We start from the raw sequence: 20,635 nt of genomic DNA, 5'->3' as shown, positions 1-20,635 counted from the left end.
CTACCTCATCTCTGTACCCCACACATACAATGACTACCTCATCTCTGTACCCCACACATACAATGACTACCTCATCTCAGTACCCCACACATACAATGACTACCTCATCTCTGTACCCCACACATACAATGACTACCTCATCTCTGTACCCCACACATACAATGACTACCTCATCTCTGTACCCCACACATACAATGACTACCTCATCTCTGTACCCCACACATACAATGACTACCTCATCTCTGTACCCCACACAGACAATGACTACCTCATCTCAGTACCCCACACATACAATGACTACCTCATCTCAGTACCCCACACATACAATGACTACCTCATCTCAGTACCCCACACATACAATGACTACCTCATCTCTGTACCCCACACATACAATGACTACCTCATCTCTGTACCCCACACATACAATGACTACCTCATCTCTGTACCCCACACATACAATGACTACCTCATCTCTGTACCCCACACAGACAATGACTACCTCATCTCAGTACCCCACACATACAATGACTACCTCATCTCAGTACCCCACACAGACAATGACTACCTCATCTCTGTACCCCACACAGACAATGACTACCTCATCTCAGTACCCCACACATACAATGACTACCTCATCTCAGTACCCCACACATACAATGACTACCTCATCTCTGTACCCCACACACACAATGGGGAGGGTATGTCTCCAGGAACAGGGTTGGAGTTAAAACCTACAGGAGGGTATCTCTCCAGGAACAGGGTTGGAGTTAAAACCTACAGGAGGGTATCTCTCCAGGAACAGGGTTGGAGTTAAAACCTCCAGGAGGGGTTCTCTCTCCAGGAACAGGGTAGGAGTTAAAACCTACAGGAGGGTCTCTCTCCAGGAACAGGGTTGGAGTTAAAACCTCCAGGAGGGTATGTCTCCAGGAACAGGGTTGGAGAGTTAAAACCTCCAGGAGGGGTTCTCTCTCCAGGAACAGGGTAGGAGTTAAAACCTCCCGGAGGGTCTCTCTCCAGGAACAGGGTAGGAGTTAAAACCTCCAGGAGGGTCTCTCTCCAGGAACAGGGTTGGAGTTAAAACCTACAGGAGGGATTCTCTCTCCAGGAACAGGGTTAGAGTTAAAACCTACAGGAGGGTATCTCTCCAGGAACAGGGTTAGAGTTAAAACCTACAGGAGGGTATCTCTCCAGGAACAGGGTTAGAGTTAAAACCTCCAGGAGGGGTTCCCTCTCCAGGAACAGGGTTAGAGTTAAAACCTCCAGGAGGGGTTCTCTCCAGGAACAAGGTTGGAGTTAAAACCTCCAGGAGGGTATCTGCCTACCTGACACTCTGTCCCCTCCAGGTTCCTGGTAACAGTAGCGTGTTTGGGGCGGTGCAGCATAGTGCAGACTTCCTGTCCTAGCTTCAGGGCGGCTGCTCTCACCAGACGAGGAGACTTCCTCCCGATCCAGATAAACACATCAGACAGACAGTCCAGGATGTACACTCCTTTAGTGTCCAGCAGGGTCTGGAGCTAGAGACACAGAGATGAGAGAGAGACATACACTCCTTTAGTGTCCAGCAGGGTCTGGAGCTAGAGACACAGAGATGAGAGAGAGACATACACTCCTTTAGTGTCCAGCAGGGTCTGGAACTAGAGACACAGAGATGAGAGAGAGACATACACTCCTTTAGTGTCCAGCAGGGTCTGGAGCTAGAGACACAGAGATGAGAGAGAGACATACACTCCTTTAGTGTCCAGCAGGGTCTGGAGCTAGAGACACAGAGATGAGCGAGAGACATACACTCCTTTAGTGTCCAGCAGGGTCTGGAACTAGAGACACAGAGATGAGAGAGAGACATACACTCCTTTAGTGTCCAGCAGGGTCTGGAGCTAGAGACACAGAGATGAGAGAGAGACATACACTCCTTTAGTGTCCAGCAGGATCTGGAGCTAGAGACACAGAGATGAGAGAGAGACATACACTCCTTTAGTGTCCAGCAGGGTCTGGAGCTAGAGACACAGAGATGAGCGAGAGAGACATACACTCCTTTAGTGTCCAGCAGGGTCTGGAGCTAGAGACACAGAGATGAGAGAGACATACACTCCTTTAGTGTCCAGCAGGGTCTGGAGCTAGAGACACAGAGATGAGAGAGAGACATACACTCCTTTAGTGTCCAGCAGGGTCTGGAGCTAGAGACACAGAGATGAGAGAGAGACATACACTCCTTTAGTGTCCAGCAGGGTCTGGAACTAGAGACACAGAGATGAGAGAGAGACATACACTCCTTTAGTGTCCAGCAGGGTCTGGAGCTAGAGACACAGAGATGAGAGAGAGACATACACTCCTTTAGTGTCCAGCAGGGTCTGGAGCTAGAGACACAGAGATGAGAGAGAGACATACACTCCTTTAGTGTCCAGCAGGGTCTGGAACTAGAGACACAGAGATGAGAGAGAGACATACACTCCTTTAGTGTCCAGCAGGGTCTGGAGCTAGAGACACAGAGATGAGAGAGAGACACACACTCCTTTAGTGTCCAGCAGGGTCTGGAGCTAGAGACACAGATGAGAGAGAGAGACATACACTCCTTTAGTGTCCAGCAGGGTCTGGAGCTAGAGACACAGAGATGAGAGAGAGACATACACTCCTTTAGTGTCCAGCAGGGTCTGGAGCTAGAGACACAGAGATGAGCGAGAGAGACATACACTCCTTTAGTGTCCAGCAGGGTCTGGAGCTAGAGACACAGAGATGAGAGAGAGACATACACTCCTTTAGTGTTCAGCAGGGTCTGGAGCTAGAGACACAGAGATGAGAGAGAGACATACACTCCTTTAGTGTCCAGCAGGGTCTGGAACTAGAGACACAGAGATGAGAGAGAGACATACACTCCTTTAGTGTCCAGCAGGGTCTGGAGCTAGAGACACAGAGATGAGAGAGAGACATACACTCCTTTAGTGTCCAGCAGGGTCTGGAGCTAGAGACACAGAGATGAGAGAGAGACATACACTCCTTTAGTGTCCAGCAGGGTCTGGAGCTAGAGACACAGAGATGAGAGAGAGACATACACTCCTTTAGTGTCCAGCAGGGTCTGGAGCTAGAGACACAGAGATGAGAGAGAGACATACACTCCTTTAGTGTTCAGCAGGGTCTGGAGCTAGAGACACAGAGATGAGAGAGAGACATACACTCCTTTAGTGTCCAGCAGGGTCTGGAACTAGAGACACAGAGATGAGAGAGAGACATACACTCCTTTAGTGTCCAGCAGGGTCTGGAGCTAGAGACACAGAGATGAGAGAGAGACATACACTCCTTTAGTGTCCAGCAGGGTCTGGAGCTAGAGACACAGAGATGAGAGAGAGACATACACTCCTTTAGTGTCCAGCAGGGTCTGGAGCTAGAGACACAGAGATGAGAGAGAGACATACACTCCTTTAGTGTTCAGCAGGGTCTGGAGCTAGAGACACAGAGATGAGAGAGAGACAGACCGACAGAGACTGATTATAACAGAACAGGTTACACAGTTTAACTACACCATAGTTACCCCATAGTTACCCCATAGTTACCCCATAGTTACACCATAGTTACACCATAGTTACACCATAGTTACACCATAGTTACACCATAGTTACCAGTCGTAGGTCCGGCAGTTTGTCCAGTTTGACCTTCTCTTTGTGTTCCACTGACAGCTTGTAGTTGATTTGAGGGAGCTCCAGATATCCCAGACCCAGACCCACCTAAACAACAACAACAACAACATTAGCCCAGACCCACCTAAACAACAACATTAGCCCAGACCCACCTAAACAACAACAACATTAACCCAGACCCACCTAGACAACAACATTAGCCCAGACCCACCTAGACAACATTACCCAGACCCACCTAGACAACAACATTAGCCCAGACCCACCTAAACAACAACAACATTAACCCAGACCCACCTAGACAACAACATTAGCCCAGACCCACCTAGACAACATTACCCAGACCCACCTAGACAACAACATTAACCCAGACCCAGCTAGACAACAACATTAGCCCAGACCCACCTAGACAACAACATTAACCCAGACCCACCTAAACAACATTAGCCCAGACCCACCTAGACAACAACAACATTAACCCAGACCCACCTAGACAACATTAGCCCAGACCCCCTAGACAACATTAGCCCAAACCCCTAGACAACAACATTAGCCCAGACCCACCTAGACAACAACAACATTAACCCAGACCCACCTAAACAACAACAACAACATTAACCCAGACCCACCTAAACAACAACAACAACATTAGCCCAGACCCACCTAAACAACATTACCCAGACCCACCTAAACAACAACAACATTAGCCCAGACACAGACCCACCTAGACAACAACATTAGCCCAGACCCACCTAGACAACAACATTAACCCAGACCCACCTAAACAACAACAACATTACCCAGACCCACCTAAACAACAACAACATTACCCAGACCCACCTAGACAACAACATTAGCCCAGACCCACCTAGACAACAACATTAACCCAGACCCACCTAAACAACATTAGCCCAGACCCACCTAGACAACAACAACATTAACCCAGACCCACCTAGACAACATTAGCCCAGACCCCCCTAGACAACATTAGCCCAAACCCCCCTAGACAACAACATTAGCCCAGACCCACCTAGACAACAACAACATTAACCCAGACCCACCTAAACAACAACAACAACATTAACCCAGACCCACCTAAACAACAACAACAACATTAACCCAGACCCACCTAAACAACAACAACAACAACAACATTAGCCCAGACCCGCCTAGGCAACAACATTAGCCCAAACCCCCTAGACAACAACATTAGCCCAAACCCCCTAGACAACAACATTAGCCCAGACCCCCTAGACAACATTAGCCCAGACCCCCTAGACAACATTAGCCCAGACCCAGCTAGACAACATTAGCCCAGACCCCCTAGACAACAACATTAGCCCAGACCCCCTAGACAACAACATTAGCCCAGACCCCCTAGACAACAACATTAGCCCAGACCCCCTTAGACAACATTAGCCCAGACCCACCTAGACAACAACGTTAGCCCAGACCCACCTAGACAACAACGTTAGCCCAGACCCACCTAGACAACAACGTTAGCCCAGACCCACCTAGACAACAACGTTAGCCCAGACCCACCTAGACAACAACGTTAGCCCAGACCCACCTAGACAACAACGTTAGCCCAGACCCACCTAGACAACAACGTTAGCCCAGACCCACCTAGACAACAACGTTAGCCCAGACCCACCTAGACAACAACGTTAGCCCAGACCCACCTAGACAACAACGTTAGCCCAGACCCACCTAGACAACAACGTTAGCCCAGACCCACCTAGACAACAACGTTAGCCCAGACCCACCTAGACAACAACGTTAGCCCAGACCCACCTAGACAACAACGTTAGCCCAGACCCACCTAGACAACAACGTTAGCCCAGACCCAGCTAGACAACAACGTTAGCCCAGACCCAGCTAGACAACAACGTTAGCCCAGACCCAGCTAGACAACAACGTTAGCCCAGACCCAGCTAGACAACAACGTTAGCCCAGACCCACCTAGACAACAACGTTAGCCCAGACCCACCTAGACAACAACGTTAGCCCAGACCCACCTAGACAACAACGTTAGCCCAGACCCACCTAGACAACATTAGCCCAGACCCACCTAGACAACGTTAGCCCAGACCCACCTAGACAACAACGTTAGCCCAGACCCACCTAGACAACATTAGCCCAGACCCACCTAGACAACATTAGCCCAGACCCACCTAGACAACAACATTAGCCCAGACCCACCTAGACAACATTAGCCCAGACCCACCTAGACAACATTAGCCCAGACCCACCTAGACAACAACATTAGCCCAGACCCACCTAGACAACAACATTAGCCCAGACCCACCTAGACAACAACATTAGCCCAGACCCACCTAGACAACAACATTAGCCCAGACCCACCTAGACAACAACATTAGCCCAGACCCACCTAGACAACAACATTAGCCCAGACCCACCTAGACAACAACATTAGCCCAGACCCACCTAGACAACAACATTAGCCCAGACCCACCTAGACAACAACATTAGCCCAGACCCACCTAGACAACAACATTAGCCCAGACCCACCTAGACAACAACATTAGCCCAGACCCACCTAGACAACAACATTAGCCCAGACCCACCTAGACAACAACATTAGCCCAGACCCACCTAGACAACAACATTAGCCCAGACCCACCTAGACAACAACATTAGCCCAGACCCACCTAGACAACATTAGCCCAGACCCACCTAGACAACATTAGCCCAGACCCACCTAGACAACAACATTAGCCCAGACCCACCTAGACAACAACATTAGCCCAGACCCACCTAGACAACAACATTAGCCCAGACCCACCTAGACAACAACATTAGCCCAGACCCACCTAGACAACAACATTAGCCCAGACCCACCTAGACAACAACATTAGCCCAGACCCACCTAGACAACAACATTAGCCCAGACCCACCTAGACAACAACGTTAGCCCAGACCCACCTAGACAACAACGTTAGCCCAGACCCACCTAGACAACAACGTTAGCCCAGACCCACCTAGACAACAACGTTAGCCCAGACCCACCTAGACAACAACGTTAGCCCAGACCCACCTAAACAAAAACGTTAGCCCAGACCCAGACCCACCTAAACAAAAACATTAGCCCAGACCCCCTAGACAACAACATTAGCCCAGACCCCCTAGACAACAACATTAGCCCAGACCCCCTAGACAACAACATTAGCCCAGACCCCCTAGACAACAACATTAGCCCAGACCTCCCCTAGACAACAACATTAGCCCAGACCCCCTAGACAACAACATTAGCCCAGACCCCCTAGACAACAACATTAGCCCAGACCCCCTAGACAACATTAGCCCAGACCCCCTAGACAACATTAGCCCAGACCCACCTAGACAACATTAGGCCAGACCCAACTAGACAACATTAGCCCAGACCCACCTAGACAACATTAGCCCAGACCCACCTAGACAACATTAGCCCAGACCCACCTAGACAACATTAGCCCAGACCCCCTAGACAACATTAGCCCAGACCCCCTAGACAACATTAGCCCAAACCCCCTAGACAACATTAGCCCAGACCCCCTAGACAACATTAGCCCAGACCCCCTAGACAACATTAGCCCAGACCCCCTAGACAACAACATTAGCCCAGACCCCCTAGACAACAACATTAGCCCAGACCCCCTAGACAACAACATTAGCCCAGACCCCCTAGACAACATTAGCCCAGACCCCCCTAGACAACATTAGCCCAGACCCACCTAGACAACATTAGCCCAGACCCACCTAGACAACATTAGCCCAGACCCAACGAAATAATTAGATGTCAGGGGCCAGGTGTTTGTATAGTTTGGGTCATATGGGTGTGAAGTCATCAGGGACGTGTCTGATTAGAGGTCAGGGGTCAGAGGGTACCTTGTATAGTTTGGGTCGTACGGGTGTGAAGTCATCAGGGACGTGTCTGATTAGAGGTCAGAGGTCAGGGGGTACCTTGTATAGTTTGGGTCGTACGGGTGGTAAGTCATCAGGGACGTGTCTGATTAGAGGTGAGGGGTCAGAGGTCAGGGGTACCTTGTATAGTTTGGGTCATACAGGTGTGAAGTCATCAGGGACATGTCTGATTAGAGGTGAGGGGTCAGAGGTCAGGGGTACCTTGTATAGTTTGGGTCGTGCAGTGTGAAGTCATCAGGGACGTGTCTGATTAGAGGTGAGGGGTCAGAGGTCAGGGGGTACCTTGTATAGTTTGGGTCGTACGGGTGTGAAGTCATCAGGGACGTGTTTGCGTATCTCTTCAGGTTGTCCTCCCAGAACCTCCCAGAAGTTAGGAGGTTCCTGACTCTGCTGCAGGGTGGTGATCTCTGCCTTCCCCTTACGCTCATTCTTATTGATCTTCTCTGCAAACAGCCTACACACACACACACACACACACACACGAGGTAGCAGGTAGGTAGCCTAGTGGTTAGAGCATTGGACTTGTAACCAAAGGGTTGCAAGATGCCCCTGAACAAGGCAGTTAACCCACTGTGCCCCTGAACAAGGCGGCAGTTAACCCACTGTGCCCCTGAACAAGGCGGCAGTTAACCCACTGTGCCCCTGAACAAGGCGGCAGTTAACCCACTGTTCCCCTGAACAAGGCGGCAGTTAACCCACTGTTCCCCTGAACAAGGCGGCAGTTAACCCACTGTTCCCCTGAACAAGGCGGCAGTTAACCCACTGTTCCCCTGAACAAGGCGGCAGTTAACCCACTGTTCCCCTGAACAAGGCGGCAGTTAACCCACTGTTCCCCTGAACAAGGCGGCAGTTAACCCACTGTTCCCTGAACAAGGCGGCAGTTAACCCACTGTTCCCCTGAACAAGGCGGCAGTTAACCCACTGTTCCCCTGAACAAGGCGGCAGTTAACCCACTGTTCCCCTGAACAAGGCGGCAGTTAACCCACTGTTCCCCTGAACAAGGCGGCAGTTAACCCACTGTTCCCTGAACAAGGCGGCAGTTAACCCACTGTTCCCCTGAACAAGGCGGCAGTTAACCCACTGTTCCCCTGAACAAGGCGGCAGTTAACCCACTGTTCCCCTGAACAAGGCGGCAGTTAACCCACTGTTCCCCTGAACAAGGCGGCAGTTAACCCACTGTTCCCCTGAACAAGGCGGCAGTTAACCCACTGTTCCCCTGAACAAGGCGGCAGTTAACCCACTGTTCCCTGAACAAGGCGGCAGTTAACCCACTGTTCCCCTGAACAAGGCGGCAGTTAACCCACTGTTCCCCTGAACAAGGCGGCAGTTAACCCACTGTTCCCTGAACAAGGCGGCAGTTAACCCACTGTTCCCCTGAACAAGGCGGCAGTTAACCCACTGTTCCCCTGAACAAGGCGGCAGTTAACCCACTGTTCCCCTGAACAAGGCGGCAGTTAACCCACTGTTCCCCTGAACAAGGCGGCAGTTAACCCACTGTTCCCCTGAACAAGGCGGCAGTTAACCCACTGTTCCCTGAACAAGGCGGCAGTTAACCCACTGTTCCCCTGAACAAGGCGGCAGTTAACCCACTGTTCCCCTGAACAAGGCGGCAGTTAACCCACTGTTCCCCTGAACAAGGCGGCAGTTAACCCACTGTTCCCCTGAACAAGGCGGCAGTTAACCCACTGTTCCCCTGAACAAGGCGGCAGTTAACCCACTGTTCCCTGAACAAGGCGGCAGTTAACCCACTGTTCCCTGAACAAGGCGGCAGTTAACCCACTGTTCCCTGAACAAGGCGGCAGTTAACCCACTGTTCCCCTGAACAAGGCGGCAGTTAACCCACTGTTCCCCTGAACAAGGCGGCAGTTAACCCACTGTTCCCCTGAACAAGGCGGCAGTTAACCCACTGTTCCCCTGAACAAGGCGGCAGTTAACCCACTGTTCCCCTGAACAAGGCGGCAGTTAACCCACTGTTCCCCTGAACAAGGCGGCAGTTAACCCACTGTTCCCCTGAACAAGGCGGCAGTTAACCCACTGTTCCCCTGAACAAGGCGGCAGTTAACCCACTGTTCCCCTGAACAAGGCGGCAGTTAACCCACTGTTCCCCTGAACAAGGCGGCAGTTAACCCACTGTTCCCCTGAACAAGGCAGTTAACCCACTGTTCCCCTGAACAAGGCAGTTAACCCACTGTTCCCCTGAACAAGGCAGTTAACCCACTGTTCCCCTGAACAAGGCAGTTAACCCACTGTTCTGCCAATTGGGAGATCTAATTCTTATCTACAATGACTGCCAAACCCAGACGACGCTGTGCCAATTGGGAGATCTAATTCTCATCTACAATGACTGCCAAACCCAGATGACGCTGTGCCAATTGTGTAAATAAAGTTTAAATTCAAAAACGCCAGAGTGAGGTGTTCAGAACTGTACATTCAATAGCTCCGCCCCCATCTCAACGGACGACGCCCCCGACTCAACGGACGACGCCCCCGACTCAACGGACGACGCCCCCGACTAAATTTTACTTCACAGTTTGTATGTGTGTTAGTTACCGGGCCTTAGTGGTACCGGCCAGAGTAGTGTTGGTGTGTGTTAGTCACCGGGCCTTAGTGGTACCGGCCAGAGTAGTGTTGGTGTGTGTTAGTCACCGGGCCTTAGTGGTACCGGCCAGAGTAGTGATGGTGTGTGTTAGTTACCGGGTCTTAGTGGTACCGGCCAGAGTAGTGTTGGTGTGTGTTAGTCACCGGGCCTTAGTGGTACCGGCCAGAGTAGTGTTGGTGTGTGTTAGTCACCGGGCCTTAGTGGTACCGGCCAGAGTAGCGATGGTGTGTGTTAGTTACCGGGCCTTAGTGGTACCGGCCAGAGTAGCGTTGGTGTGTGTTAGTTACCGGGCCTTAGTGGTACCGGCCAGAGTAGTGATGGTGTGTGTTAGTTACCGGGCCTTAGTGGTACCGGCCAGAGTAATGTTGGTGTGTGTTAGTTACCGGGCCTTAGTGGTACCAGCCAGAGTAGTGTTGGTGTGTGTTAGTCACCGGGCCTTAGTGGTACCGGCCAGAGTAGTGTTGGTGTGTGTTAGTCACCGGGCCTTAGTGGTACCGGCCAGAGTAGTGTTGGTGTGTGTTAGTCACCGGGCCTTAGTGGTACCGGCCAGAGTAGTGATGGTGTGTGTTAGTTACCGGGTCTTAGTGGTACCGGCCAGAGTAGTGATGGTGTGTGTTAGTTACCGGGCCTTAGTGGTACCGGCCAGAGTAGTGGTGTGTGTGTTAGTTACCGGGTCTTAGTGGTACCGGCCAGAGTAGTGTTGGTGTGTGTTAGTTACCGGGCCTTAGTGGTACCGGCCAGAGTAGTGGTGTGTGTGTTAGTTACCGGGCCTTAGTGGTACCGGCCAGAGTAGTGTTGGTTACCGGGCCTTAGTGGTACCGGCCAGAGTAGCATTGGTGTGTGTTAGTTACCGGGCCTTAGTGGTACCGGCCAGAGTAGCGATGGTGTGTGTTAGTTACCGGGCCTTAGTGGTACCGGCCAGAGTAGTGTTGGTGTGTGTTAGTTACCGGGCCTTAGTGGTACCGGCCAGAGTAGCGTTGGTGTGTGTTAGTTACCGGGCCTTAGTGGTACCGGCCAGAGTAGCGTTGGCTCCTCTCCAGATGAAAATCTCCAGACCCGTATCCACCAGGAAGACAAACCTACAGGAACACAGAGCATTAGAACTACAGGAACACAAAACTACAGAAACACAGAACTACAGAACTACAGGAACACAGAACTACAGGAACACAGAACTACAGAACTACAGGAACACAGAGCATTAGAACTACAGGAACACAGAGCATTAGGACTACAGGAACACAGAGCATTAGAACTACAGGAACACAGAACTACAGAACTACAGGAACACAGAACTACAGAGCATTAGAACTACAGGAACACAGAACTACAGAACTACAGGAACACAGAACTACAGGAACACAGAACTACAGAACTACAGGAACACAGAGCATTAGGACTACAGGAACACAGGAACACAGAGCATTAGAACTACAGAACAACAGGAACACAGAGCATTAGGACTACAGAGCATTAGAACTACAGAACTACAGGAACACAGAGCATTAGACCTACAGGAACACAGAGCATTAGGACTACAGAGCATTAGAACTACAGGAACACAGAGCATTAGGACTACAGGAACACAGAGCATTAGGACTACAGGAACACAGAGCATTAGGACTACAGGAACACAGAGCATTAGGACTACAGGAACACAGAGCATTAGGACTACAGGAACACAGAGCATTAGGACTACAGGAACACAGAGCATTAGAACTACAGGAACACAGAGCATTAGAACTACAGTAACACAGAACATTAGAACTACAGGAACACAGAACATTAGAACTACAGGAACACAGAGCATTCGAACTACAGGAACACAGAGCATTAGAACTACAGGAACACAGAACATTAGAACTACAGGAACACAGAACATTAGAACTACAGGAACACAGAGCATTAGAACTACAAGAACATAGAGCATTAGAACTACAGGAACACAAAACTACAGAAACACAGAACTACAGAACTACAGGAACACAGAACTACAGAACTACAGGAACACAGAGCATTAGAACTACAGGAACACAGAGCATTAGAACTACAGGAACACAGAGCATTAGGACTACAGGAACACAGAGCATTAGAACTACATGAACACAGAACTACAGAGCATTAGAACTACAGAAATACAGGAACACAGAACTACAGAACTCCAGGAACCAAAAACAGACTATCCATCTCCATGACAACAGTATTGTCAGTCTGTAAAGCCCTCCATGGTGCTGTCCATGCTAAAACAGACTGTCCATCTCCATGACAACAGAACTCACCGTGGGTCCAGGGACGAGGCCTTCAGAGGAACCGACTCCAGACGGATGTTCTTCTTCCCATAAACACGATACAACCTGGAACACACACACACACACACACACACACACACACACACACACACACACACACACACACTTAGAGTTTGTACACCCCCCACACCCCCTCCTTACCTGACAGTATAGTGTGCCCCCCTCCTTACCTGACAGTATAGTGTCCCCCCCCTCCTTACCTGACAGTATAGTGCCCCCCTCCTTACCTGACAGTATAGTGTGCCCCCCTCCTTACCTGACAGTATAGTGTGTGTCCCCCCTCCTTACCTGACAGTATAGTGTGTGTCCCCCCTCCTTACCTGACAGTATAGTGTGTGTCCCCCTCCTCCTTACCTGACAGTATAGTGTGTCCCCCCCTCCTTACCTGACAGTATAGTGTGTCCCCCCTCCTTACCTGACAGTATAGTGTGTCCCCCCCTCCTTACCTGACAGTATAGTGTGTGTCCCCCTCCTTACCTGACAGAGTATAGTGTGTCCCCCCTCCTTACCTGACAGTATAGTGTGTCCCCCCTCCTTACCTGACAGTATAGTGTGCCCCCTCCTTACCTGACAGTATAGTGTGTGTCCCCCCCTCCTTACCTGACAGTATAGTGTGTCCCCCCTCCTTACCTGACAGTATAGTGTGTCCCCCCTCCTTACCTGACAGTATAGTGTGTGTCCCCCCCTCCTTACCTGACAGTATAGTGTGTGTGTCCCCTCCTTACCTGACAGTATAGTGTGTGTCCCCCCTCCTTACCTGACAGTATAGTGTGTCCCCCCTCCTTACCTGACAGTATAGTGTGTGTCCCCCTCCTTACCTGACAGTATAGTGTGTGTCCCCCTCCTCATTACCTGACAGTATAGTGTGTGTCCCCCCTCCTCCTTACCTGACAGTATAGTGTGTGTCCCCCCTCCTCCTTACCTGATAGTATAGTGTGTGTCCCCCCCTCCTCCTTACCTGACAGTATAGTGTCCCCCCTCCTTACCTGACAGTATAGTGTGTCCCCCCTCCTTACCTGACAGTATAGTGTCCCCCCCCTCCTTACCTGACAGTATAGTGTGTGTCCCCCTCCTTACCTGACAGTATAGTGTGTGTGTCCCCTCCTCCTTACCTGACAGTATAGTGTGTGTCCCCCTCCTTACCTGACAGTATAGTGTGCCCCCCTCCTTACCTGACAGTATAGTGTGCCCCCCCCCTCCTTACCTGACAGTATAGTGTCCCCCCTCCTCCTTACCTGACAGTATAGTGTCCCCCCCCCTTACCTGACAGTATAGTGTGTGTCCACCCTCCTTACCTGACAGTATAGTGTGTGTCCCCCTCCTTACCTGACAGTATAGTGTGTGTCCCCCCCTCCTTACCTGACAGTATAGTGTGTGTCCCCTCCTCCTTACCTGACAGTATAGTGTGTGTCCCCCTCCTCCTTACCTGACAGTATAGTGTGTGTCCCCCCTCCTCCTTACCTGACAGTATAGTGTGTGTCCCCCCTCCTCCTTACCTGACAGTATAGTGTGTGTCCCCCTCCTCCTTACCTGACAGTATAGTGTCCCCCTCCTTACCTGACAGTATAGTGTCCCCCCCTCCTTACCTGACAGTATAGTGTCCCCCCTCCTTACCTGACAGTAAAGTGTCCCCCTCCTTACCTGACAGTAGTGTGTCCCCCCTCCTTACCTGACAGTATAGTGTCCCCCCTCCTTACCTGACAGTATAGTGTGTGTCCCCCTCCTCCTTACCTGACAGTATAGTACCCCCCTCCTTACCTGACAGTATAGTGTGTCCCCCCTCCTTACCTGACAGTATAGTGTGTGTCCCCCCTCCTTACCTGACAGTATAGTGTGCCCCCCCTCCTTACCTGACAGTATAGTGTGTGTCCCCCCCTCCCTTACCTGACAGTATAGTGTGTGTCCCCCCCCCCCTCCTTACCTGACAGTATAGTGTCCCCCCTCCTTACCTGACAGTATAGTGCCCCCCCTCCTTACCTGACAGTATAGTGTGTGTCCCCCTCCTCCTTACCTGACAGTATAGTACCCCCCTCCTTACCTGACAGTATAGTACCCCCCCTCCTTACCTGACAGTATAGTGTGTGTCCCCCCTCCTTACCTGACAGTATAGTGTGTCCCCCCTCCTTACCTGACAGTATAGTGTGCCCCCCTCCTTACCTGACAGTATAGTGTGTCCCCCCCTCCTTACCTGACAGTATAGTGTGTGTCCCCCCTCCTTACCTGACAGTATAGTGTGTGTCCCCCTCCTTACCTGACAGTATAGTGTGTGTGTCCCCTCCTTACCTGACAGTATAGTGTGTCCCCCCTCCTTACCTGACAGTATAGTGTGTGTCCCCCCCCCCTCCTTACCTGACAGTATAGTGTGTGTGTCCCCCTCCTTACCTGACAGTATAGTGAGCCCCCCTCCTTACCTGACAGTATAGTGTGTCCCCCCTCCTTACCTGACAGTATAGTGTGTGTCCCCCCACCTCCTTACCTGACAGTATAGTGTGTGTCCCCCTCCTTACCTGACAGTATAGTGTGTGTCCCCCTCCTTACCTGACAGTATAGTGTGTGTCCCCCCTCCTTACCTGACAGTATAGTGTGTGTCCCCCCTCCTTACCTGACAGTATAGTGTGTGTCCCCCCCTCCTTACCTGACAGTATAGTGTGTGTCCCCCTCCTTACCTGACAGTATAGTGTGTGTCCCCCTCCTTACCTGACAGTATAGTGTGTGTCCCCCCTCCTTACCTGACAGTATAGTGTGTGTCCCCCCTCCTTACCTGACAGTATAGTGTGTGTCCCCCCTCCTTACCTGACAGTATAGTGTCCCCCCTCCTTACCTGACAGTATAGTGTGTGTCCACCCTCCTTACCTGACAGTATAGTGTGTGTCCCCCTCCTTACCTGACAGTATAGTGTGTGTCCCCCTCCTTACCTGACAGTATAGTGTGCCCCCCCTCCTTACCTGACAGTATAGTGTCCCCCCTCCTCCTTACCTGACAGTATAGTGTCCCCCCTCCTCCTTACCTGACAGTATAGTGTCCCCCCCTCCTTACCTGACAGTATAGTGTGTGTCCACCCTCCTTACCTGACAGTATAGTGTGTGTCCCCCTCCTTACCTGACAGTATAGTGTGTGTCCCCCTCCTTACCTGACAGTATAGTGTGTGTCCCCTCCTCCTTACCTGACAGTATAGTGTGTGTCCCCTCCTCCTTACCTGACAGTATAGTGTGTGTCCCCCCTCCTCCTTACCTGACAGTATAGTGTGTGTCCCCCTCCTCCTTACCTGACAGTATAGTGTGTGTCCCCCCTCCTCCTTACCTGACAGTATAGTGTGTGTCCCCCCTCCTTACCTGACAGTATAGTGTCCCCCCTCCTTACCTGACAGTATAGTGTGTGTCCCCCTCCTCCTTACCTGACAGTATAGTACCCCCCCCCTCCTTACCTGACAGTATAGTGTGTCCCCCCTCCTTACCTGACAGTATAGTGTGTGTCCCCCCTCCTTACCTGACAGTATAGTGTGTGTCCCCCCTCCTTACCTGACAGTATAGTGTGCCCCCCCCCCTCCTTACCTGACAGTATAGTGTGTGTCCCCCCTCCTTACCTGACAGTATAGTGTCCCCCCCCTCCTTACCTGACAGTATAGTGTCCCCCTCCTTACCTGACAGTAGTGTGTCCCCCCTCCTTACCTGACAGTATAGTGTCCCCCCTCCTTACCTGACAGTATAGTGTGTGTCCCCCTCCTCCTTACCTGACAGTATAGTACCCCCCTCCTTACCTGACAGTATAGTACCCCCCTCCTTACCTGACAGTATAGTGTGTGTCCCCCTCCTTACCTGACAGTATAGTGTGTGTCCCCCCTCCTTACCTGACAGTATAGTGTGCCCCCCCCTCCTTACCTGACAGTATAGTGTGTCCCCCTCCTTACCTGACAGTATAGTGTGTGTCCCCCCTCCTTACCTGACAGTATAGTGTGTGTCCCCCTCCTTACCTGACAGTATAGTGTGTGTCCCCCTCCTTACCTGACAGTATAGTGTGTCCCCCCTCCTTACCTGACAGTATAGTGTGTGTCCCCCCCTCCCTTACCTGACAGTATAGTGTGTGTGTCCCCCTCCTTACCTGACAGTATAGTGAGCCCCCCCCTCCTTACCTGACAGTATAGTGTGTCCCCCCTCCTTACCTGACAGTATAGTGTGTGTCCCCCCACCTCCTTACCTGACAGTATAGTGTGTGTCCCCCTCCTTACCTGACAGTATAGTGTGTGTCCCCCTCCTTACCTGACAGTATAGTGTGCGTGTCCCCTCCTTACCTGACAGTATAGTGTGTGTCCCCCTCCTTACCTGACAGTATAGTGTCCCCCCCTCCTTACCTGACAGTATAGTGTGTGTCCCCCCCCTCCTTACCTGACAGTATAGTGTGTGTCCCCCTCCTTACCTGACAGTATAGTGTGTGTCCCCCCTCCTTACCTGACAGTATAGTGTGTGTCCCCCTCCTTACCTGACAGTATAGTGTGTCCCCCTCCTTACCTGACAGTATAGTGTCCCCCCCCCCTCCTTACCTGACAGTATAGTGTGTGTCCCCCCTCCTTACCTGACAGTATAGTGTGTGTCCCCCTCCTTACCTGACAGTATAGTGTGTGTCCCCCTCCTTACCTGACAGTATAGTGTGTGTGTCCCCCCTCCTTACCTGACAGTATAGTGTGTGTCCCCCCTCCTTACCTGACAGTATAGTGTGTGTCCCCCCTCCTTACCTGACAGTATAGTGTGTGTCCCCCCTCCTTACCTGACAGTATAGTGTGTGTCCCCCCCCTCCTTACCTGACAGTATAGTGTGTCCCCCCCCTCCTTACCTGACAGTATAGTGTGTGTCCCCCCTCCTTACCTGACAGTATAGTGTGTGTCCCCCTCCTTACCTGACAGTATAGTGTGTGTCCCCCCTCCTTACCTGACAGTATAGTGTGTGTCCCCCCTCCTTACCTGACAGTATAGTGTGTCCCCCTCCTTACCTGACAGTATAGTGTTTGTCCCCCCTCCTTACCTGACAGTATAGTGTGTCCCCCCCCTCCTTACCTGACAGTATAGTGTGTGTCCCCCTCCTTACCTGACAGTATAGTGTGTCCCCCCCCTCCTTACCTGACAGTATAGTGTGTGTCCCCCTCCTTACCTGACAGTATAGTGTGTCCCCCTCCTTACCTGACAGTATAGTGTGTGTCCCCCTCCTTACCTGACAGTATAGTGTGTGTCCCCCCCCTCCTTACCTGACAGTATAGTGTGTGTGTCCCCCCTCCTTACCTGACAGTATAGTGTGTGTCCCCCCCCTCCTTACCTGACAGTATAGTGTGTGTCCCCCATCCTTACCTGACAGTATAGTGTGCCCCCCTCCTTACCTGACAGTATAGTGTGTGTCCCCCCTCCTTACCTGACAGTATAGTGTGTGTCCCCCCTCCTTACCTGACAGTATAGTGTGTCCCCCCCTCCTTACCTGACAGTATAGTGTGTCCCCCCTCCTTACCTGACAGTATAGTGTGTGTCCCCCCTCCTTACCTGACAGTATAGTGTGTGTCCCCCTCCTTACCTGACAGTATAGTGTGTGTCCCCCCTCCTTACCTGACAGTATAGTGTGTGTCCCCCCTCCTTACCTGACAGTATAGTGTGTGTCCCCCCTCCTTACCTGACAGTATAGTGTGTCCCCCTCCTTACCTGACAGTATAGTGTGTGTCCCCCCTCCTTACCTGACAGTATAGTGTGTCCCCCCCTCCTTACCTGACAGTATAGTGTGTGTCCCCCTCCTTACCTGACAGTATAGTGTGTCCCCCCCCCTCCTTACCTGACAGTATAGTGTGTGTCCCCCCTCCTTACCTGACAGTATAGTGTGTGTCCCCCTCCTTACCTGACAGTATAGTGTGTGTCCCCCTCCTTACCTGACAGTATAGTGTGTGTCCCCCCTCCTTACCTGACAGTATAGTGTGTGTGTCCCCCTCCTTACCTGACAGTATAGTGTGTGTGTCCCCCTCCTTACCTGACAGTATAGTGTGTGTCCCCCCCCTCCTTACCTGACAGTATAGTGTGTGTCCCCCATCCTTACCTGACAGTATAGTGTGCCCCCCTCCTTACCTGACAGTATAGTGTGTGTCCCCCCTCCTTACCTGACAGTATAGTGTGTGTCCCCCCTCCTTACCTGACAGTATAGTGTGTCCCCCCTCCTTACCTGACAGTATAGTGTGTCCCCCCTCCTTACCTGACAGTATAGTGTGTGTCCCCCTCCTTACCTGACAGTATAGTGTGTGTCCCCCTCCTTACCTGACAGTATAGTGTGTGTCCCCCTCCTTACCTGACAGTATAGTGTGTGTCCCCCCTCCTTACCTGACAGTATAGTGTGTGTCCCCCCTCCTTACCTGACAGTATAGTGTGTCCCCCCTCCTTACCTGACAGTATAGTGTGTGTCCCCCCTCCTTACCTGACAGTATAGTGTGTCCCCCCCCCCCCTCCTTACCTGACAGTATAGTGTGTGTCCCCCTCCTTACCTGACAGTATAGTGTGTCCCCCCCCTCCTTACCTGACAGTATAGTGTGTGTCCCCCTCCTTACCTGACAGTATAGTGTGTGTCCCCCTCCTTACCTGACAGTATAGTGTGTGTCCCCCTCCTTACCTGACAGTATAGTGTGTGTCCCCCCTCCTTACCTGACAGTATAGTGTGTGTGTCCCCCCTCCTTACCTGACAGTATAGTGTGTGTCCCCCCCCTCCTTACCTGACAGTATAGTGTGTGTCCCCCCCTCCTTACCTGACAGTATAGTGTGCCCCCCCTCCTTACCTGACAGTATAGTGTGCCCCCCCTCCTTACCTGACAGTATAGTGTGCCCCCCCTCCTTACATGACAGTATAGTGTGTGTCCCCCCTCCTTACCTGACAGTATAGTGTGTGTGTCCCCCTCCTTACCTGACAGTATAGTGTGTGTCCCCCCTCCTTACCTGACAGTATAGTGTGTGTCCTCCACAGTGTAGAAGCCGCTGGCTGTCCCCCCCTCAATGTAGGAGATGTCATTTTCAAACACCTGGTGGGGCAGAAGAGTTGGCAAGGTTTTCTACAGGCCGTGTGTGTGTGTGTGTGTGTGTGTGTGTGTGTGTGTGTGTGTGTGTGTGTGTGTGTGTGTGTGTGTGTGTGTGTGTGTGTGTGTGTGTGTGTGTGTGTGTGTACCTACAGCACTGAACTCCTCAGACTCGTCTCCCATCTCCTCTCTGATGGTTCGGCACTCCGCCCCCAGGTAGTTACGGAGGTTGACGGCGTGGATGGCAGACCCCGCCTTCTTATCCAGCGTAGCTTCCTGACCGATCCAGTAAAATATCTGCCAGTTCAGAGCTCCGTTGTCATCCAGGAACGTCTGGGGTGGGGGAGGAGGGGAGGGGGAGGAGAGGAGGGGTGGGGGAGGAGAGGTGGGGGGGTCAGAGGAGGGGGTGGGGGGGGAGGGGGGGGGTTAGAGGAAGTGGGGTGGGGTGGGGGGTTAGAGGAAGTGGGGTGGGGTGGGGGGTTAGAGGAAGTGGGGTGGGGTGGGGGAGTTAGAGGAAGTGGGGTGGGGTGGGGGAGTTAGAGGGGGGGTGGGGGGTTAGAGGAAGGGTGGGGGGTAGAGGAGGAGGGGGTGTAGAGGGAGGAGGGAGGGGGTTAGAGGAGGAGGGAGGGGGGTTAGAGGAGGAGGGAGGGGGGGTTAGAGGAGGAGGGAGGGGGGTTAGAGGAGGAGGGAGGGGGTTAGAGGAGGAGGGAGGGGGTTAGAGGAGGAGGGGAGGGGGTTAGAGGAGGAGGGGGTCAGAGGAGGAGGGGGTTAGAGGTTACTACATAAAAGTACAATATGAAAAGATCAACCAGGCCTGACCAGTACAGATTCACCAGGCCTGACCAGTACAGATTTAACCAGGCCTGACCAGTACAGATTCACCAGGCCTGACCAGTACAGATTCAACCAGGCCTGACTGACCCGTACAGATTAACCAGGCCTGACTGACCCGTACAGATTAACCAGGCCTGACTGACCCGTACAGATTAACCAGGCCTGACCAGTAGATTCACCAGGCCTGACCCGTACAGATTAACCAGGCCTGACCCGTACAGATTAACCAGGCCTGACCCGTACAGATTAACCAGGCCTGACCCGTACAGATTAACCAGGCCTGACCCGTACAGATTAACCAGGCCTGACCCGTACAGATT

At 51.9% G+C, this 20,635-nt stretch overlaps 1 protein-coding gene across 1 annotated transcript in view; it reads right to left on the bottom strand.

Moving 5' to 3' along the window:
* LOC124019946 (protein flightless-1 homolog) overlaps window positions 1-20,635 on the bottom strand; it is a 73,176-nt gene that overhangs the window by 18,622 nt on the left and 33,919 nt on the right. The window contains exons 15-21 of the mRNA XM_046335386.1: window positions 19,635-19,814; window positions 19,405-19,487; window positions 12,429-12,503; window positions 11,145-11,228; window positions 7,833-8,004; window positions 3,612-3,716; window positions 1,323-1,514 (exon numbers count right to left, since the gene is read on the bottom strand). Of these exons, the coding sequence (XP_046191342.1) occupies window positions 1,323-1,514; window positions 3,612-3,716; window positions 7,833-8,004; window positions 11,145-11,228; window positions 12,429-12,503; window positions 19,405-19,487; window positions 19,635-19,814 (891 nt within the window). The remainder of the gene's footprint in view (window positions 1-1,322; window positions 1,515-3,611; window positions 3,717-7,832; window positions 8,005-11,144; window positions 11,229-12,428; window positions 12,504-19,404; window positions 19,488-19,634; window positions 19,815-20,635) is intronic.

Source organism: Oncorhynchus gorbuscha, unplaced genomic scaffold (genome assembly GCF_021184085.1).
Source record: "Oncorhynchus gorbuscha isolate QuinsamMale2020 ecotype Even-year unplaced genomic scaffold, OgorEven_v1.0 Un_scaffold_736, whole genome shotgun sequence".
In the NCBI taxonomy this organism is placed as follows: Eukaryota; Metazoa; Chordata; class Actinopteri; order Salmoniformes; family Salmonidae; genus Oncorhynchus; species Oncorhynchus gorbuscha.
This window is presented reverse-complemented; position numbering and strand designations above follow the sequence as displayed.